Genomic DNA, 5,057 nt, shown 5'->3' on the forward strand with positions numbered 1-5,057 from the left:
AATACTTCTTCCTTCCTTTTTAGCACTAAAGTTCCAGAGGACAACCTACTTGGTTGTCCTATCCCCAGTCTACTCAAGCCTGGTAAACAACATCTAAAAAGAACACAAGCTTATAGTCAGTGGTATTATAATAGCACTGCATGGTGACAAATGGCAACCAGACTTGGGCAGGCACAGGAGAACATACAGAATTATCCAATCATTATGCCATACACCTAAGACTAACATAACATGGTGTGTCAAGTATGCTACAATCAAAAAAAAATTGGAAAATTAGAAATTTAAAATTTATCAAAACATGCACACAAACACTTAAAGACCATACACAGCCCCATTTGTAGCGGACAGAAAAGTAAACATAAAGGTGCGGTGGTGTTCGATCCTAACTGCATAAAAGTAACTGTTGTGCATATTGTATCACTGTTGTAAAAACACCAAAAAATAAAAAGAGCAAAACCTCTTTATTTCCTCTTGAGATACAAATGCTCAGTCTGTATGTGGGACCATTCCTGGAGACCGTGGCTAGCTCTTCCACTTGTTCCAACAAATTCCAGGCCAAACAGGATCTAGACTGTTTCCATCTGTTCAATCTACAGCCTGGTAGCCTGCGAGCAGGACTGCCCGGTAAGGCCGGATGTAGTAACAGGCAAGCACGGAGGTAGGAGATATGGTGGATTCAATGTGTATGTGCAGTTTAGGCTCATGTCCCCACATGCTCTCTAAATTTCATTATTTGGTCAGAGCTGGGAGTGGTATCAGGGTGCTGGCCCATTGTTGCTCCCTGCTCCTCTGATTCTGCTCTTCTGCTTCTGAGGGTCAGAAGGGTTAGATCATCTGGGAGCTGGTGGGGGCCATTTCCTTGGCAGCCTGCCGGGCTAACCAGTACTTGTATCTTTTGGTCTTAGGCCTCTCAAAGTTCACCACAGACATAGGTACCTTCACAGTGTCAAGTCCGTTTACCTGCACACAAAATGACAGGAATCTTCAGAGGTCAGTTGGGCAGATAAGAGCTACTACCATCCAATCCCACCTTTTCACCAGCCAGAAAGAGGAGACCATATGTGACACACTCACCGTCACCTCACACCAGTACTCCCCCCACTGCGTAATAGGCTCTTCTGGTAACTTTAATGCATGTGGGGCGACCACAACACCAAGCTGCAAAAAGTCACAACCAAAAAGAGATCTGTTTACATTGATGCAACTGTAGGCAACCTCAAAGGAGGTTCTGGAGTTTCCTGTAAAGGAATGAAAAAAACTTGAGTTTACACTGACTGATTCCTTGGGAGGGCACAGACCTCCAGAGATAAGAGAAGAGAAACTTGGTCCCAATTTCTCAGAAAAGGAGGAGGATTCACCAAGGAAAAACAGGTCTTGAGACTGAAAATCACTTCACAAAAGTACAAACTCCCCAGTGAGTCACATTTCCTAGGTTTTCCCTATCTAGAGAGGAAATAAATGATTCCACCATCTTTTCCAATCTGCCTTCAAATTCTGGCCACACTTAGTCCATAGCCATTTCCCTCCCACAACCCCTGCAACCAAACAACACTTTCCCTAACTCCAGCTGTACGATTACACCCTTTCCTAACAGATCAATCGTTGGCCTCATTCCCGGGGAAGCTTCTACCCTCAGAGGTACAGCAGTATTTGGGAACACTCACATTTTTGAAGAAATGGCGGGCAACTATTTCAGGGTTTAGTTCCCATTTGACGTTATTCTTCATCCCCACCTCCAGATGACAGCTTCTCAGAAATTTCACTGTCTGATAGGAATTATAAACAAGAGATATGGGATGCCTGGGTGGCTCAGTTGGTTAAGCAGCTGCCTTCGGGTCAGGTCATGATCCCAGCGTCCTGGGATTGAGTCCCACATTGGCCTCCTTGCCCCGCAGGGAGCCTGCCTCTCCCTCTGACTCTGCCTGCCACTCTGTTCTCTCTCTCTCTCTGACAAATAAATAAATAAAATCTTAAAAAACAAAACAAAACAAAACAAGAGATACGTTAGAGTTGCAATCAAAGGAGAAGAAACACGTTAGCAAGAAGCATAAGGTCTGGGTTCAGGAAAAGGGCACAATTTCTGCCTCACAAGCATATAGGGAAGGTGACTGGGAGGGAGAATATTCTTCTTTTTAAAAATCTATTTATTTGACAGCACAAGCAGGGGGAATGGCAGGCAGAGAGAGAGGGAGAAGCAGGCTCCCTGCCCAGCAGGGAACCCAAGGTGGGACTCAATCCCAGGACCCGAAAGCCATGACCTGAGCTGAAGGCAGATGCCCAATTGACTGAGCCATTGTCTCAAGGCTGATTTTGTAGGAAGATGTTTTAGTGAAACTTTGGAGGAGAAGGCCACCTATACCTGGCTGTTCCTAAGCAAGGAGAAACAGGCCATGTCAAAGTTAGACCTATCAATGGGGACCAGTGGTGTATCTCAGATGAGACTGACTTTTTCTTTTCTTTTTGAGAGAGAGAGACAGCATGCATGAGTGAGGAGGGGTATAAGGAGAGAGAGAATATTAAGCAGGTTCCACGTAGAGCAAAAAGCCCGACATGGGGTTTGATTTAACAACCCTGAAATCATGACCTAAGAGGAAATCAAGTCGGACGCTTAACCAACCGAACCAACCAGGTGCCCCAGGATAGAATAACTTTCACAGACCATATTAACCCAATACTTTTGGCCCTTCAGTCCTACCCCTACCCCTACCCCATTAACAATTTCTCCCTGCTTAAAGAATGAAGTATAAATTCATTAGCTGAGGATTCAAAATGTTTTGCAAATCTCACCCCAACCTTCTTTCCAGCCATATGTTTTGTAATATTACCCTATGTAAGTCCTCTGGTTTTGCTAGACTGGTTCTACTTTCCATGTTAAAATAATGCCTGAACCACCTATACTTTTTTTCCCTTGATACCTTTCCCACTGTCCTGTTCTATCCAAAGCCTACTAATCCCACAAGGCCCAATTCAATCCCATCTGAAGAAAAGTCCTCTCCAGTCACCCTAACCCTTTTTGATCCATGTCATTCTTATAATCTACTGCCTTGAGGTTACTGATCACCTTCTCATGTGCCTATGTTCTCTGTGACTTATCTGTAAATATCCTTGGAGGCAGAATCCTCATCTTCCATTTTTCCATGGGTCCCCTGGTAATCGGATTGGGGCCCTCCTCAATAAGGGCACATCACCCAACAAGTGAGGCTCTCCCAGGAGGTCTCAATACCAGTTATGGCAGCCAAACATTTCCCCTTTCTCCTACACTTGTCTCTGCAATCAGGAGATTTCAAGGAAATCAAGGAGCCTCTCAGGAAGAAAATGGTGAATCCTTAGGTGACAAGTAACAACTTTCTATGTTTTTACTCACCATCTCACCTGCCCTGGTCTGGATCTTCTCTAATTTTCCTTCTTGTCTCAGCTAAAAAAGAAAGTTAAAGATGAGAAAAAAGAAAAAAAAATATGAGTCCATGATAAATATTGAATTTACTATGCTGGATACAGGCTGAGTTTCTGGATTCTTGTACTTCTAATCTCTATTTCATTTTTAAGTTAGATAGCAAAGGAAAGAAAGTTGCAAGAAGAAATCTTATGATTTTTATTCCTCCAAGCCCCTCTGCCTTCCTTGCGCTCACCAATTTCTCCTCCTCAAACAGTTTCTTGTTTTCAGGGGAGGCATATACAGCCAGACCTTGAGGCAGTAGTTGATTCCGGCCCAAAGATTTCTTCACTGAGACCAGGTCACCCCGGACTCCAAGTCCTACCAATGAGAACAGATACTGGATCAGACTCCTGTTTAAGGAGCAAAGAATCAAAGAAAGAAGCAGCTATTATTCCCTCATAGCGCTTATTCTAGAAAAAATGCTAATATTCACTAAGAACACTTAGAAACTTCTAATTAGTTTCTCTGGGCCTGATTTAGAAATTTAATATTCCCTGTACAAAGTGAGAGCTGTCCCATCACAGGATCTCAGTAACTGTAGCACATGCTATTAGGCCTCCTTTTCCCTCCTTGCACTGTTGCATGTTTCTCTATGCAGGAACGCGAGGGCACAATCATAGTACTTGTTATGGCTTCTTCTCAAATATACAGCAGCTCATTTCTACAAAGTAGAGTAAGGACGAAAACAGCTAAGGGGGGACGGCAGGGAAAAGCTGATGCCAAAGAGAGCCAACCTAAGATAGGAAGTATCTTTACCAGGCCTCACCTTCCACGGACTGCGTGAGTATGAGCTCCAGGCTGCCTTTGGGCCCGTGTTTCGTGTCCTCTACCAGCTTATAGACCCGGTGTCGCCGGCGTAGGCGCGGCTTCCGGCCCTCTCCGGCCAGCGGCACCTTCCACCAGCGCTCCACGATGACTGTGCCCTGGCAGCCGGGGACGGAGGGTGAGCGAGTCTCCCGGAAAACCCCCTGCCGCCCTCAGCCGCCGGAACAGCCCTTGCCAAGCCGCGGCCCCCCAGAACGGTATTTGGGCGTAAAGAGCCCCACCAGAGGCGAGGACTCCCTGTGCTCAGAGGTGGCCCTCACCCGATTGTGAGAGAGGCTGAAGTCGCGCTCCGGGCCGGGCGTGCCCCCTGCGAGTCGCGGGAGCAGCAGGCCCCGCACTATTCCTCGCAGAAACGCTCTCCCCGCGGCCGCCGCCATGTTCCCAGCGCCGAGGGAGAATGGAAGAGGACCCCAGCGCCGGCGCAGGAAAGGCCCCAGCGGCTGCCCGCGGCGCGCCTGAGCTGCCGCCTCTCCGGCTGGCGAAGCGGAGGAGCAGATCCGGCCCCGGTCCGAGGGTTGCCTAACCGCCTCCTGGCGGTAGGGAGCTTCGGGAGCTAAGGCAATGATCCGTGATTCGGCGTTTTCCTCACTCCTTCCTCCCTGTTTCTTTTCCGAGCAGGGACGCCCTGACAGATCATGGCATGAACCGGAGAAAGACACCGTCTCCCTCTTGGCTTCACTTTATCTTTAAAATGGGGGCTTTGGTTTATTTCTTGTGGCTTTGAGGTCATTTGCGGCTGTGGCATTCTGTGATAACTGGATGCCAAGGGAAGAGGGTTGCTGCGCTCAGTTTTCCT

The 5,057-nt window shown here is 47.2% G+C and overlaps 1 protein-coding gene across 1 annotated transcript; it reads right to left on the bottom strand.

Annotated features, from left to right (window-relative positions):
* Positions 1-442: 442 nt before the first annotated feature.
* Positions 443-4,659, bottom strand: MRPL9 (mitochondrial ribosomal protein L9). Its single transcript, XM_044239254.1, has 7 exons — positions 4,522-4,659; positions 4,203-4,359; positions 3,630-3,754; positions 3,365-3,415; positions 1,665-1,766; positions 1,075-1,158; positions 443-960 (listed from the first exon to the last, which is right to left on the bottom strand). The coding sequence occupies exons 1-7, from the start codon at positions 4,636-4,638 to the stop codon at positions 826-828; spliced, it is 771 nt and encodes a 256-aa protein (XP_044095189.1). The 5' UTR covers positions 4,639-4,659; the 3' UTR covers positions 443-825.
* Positions 4,660-5,057: the final 398 nt, after the last annotated feature.

Source organism: Neovison vison, chromosome 2 (genome assembly GCF_020171115.1).
Source record: "Neovison vison isolate M4711 chromosome 2, ASM_NN_V1, whole genome shotgun sequence".
Classification (NCBI taxonomy): domain Eukaryota; kingdom Metazoa; phylum Chordata; class Mammalia; order Carnivora; family Mustelidae; genus Neogale; species Neogale vison.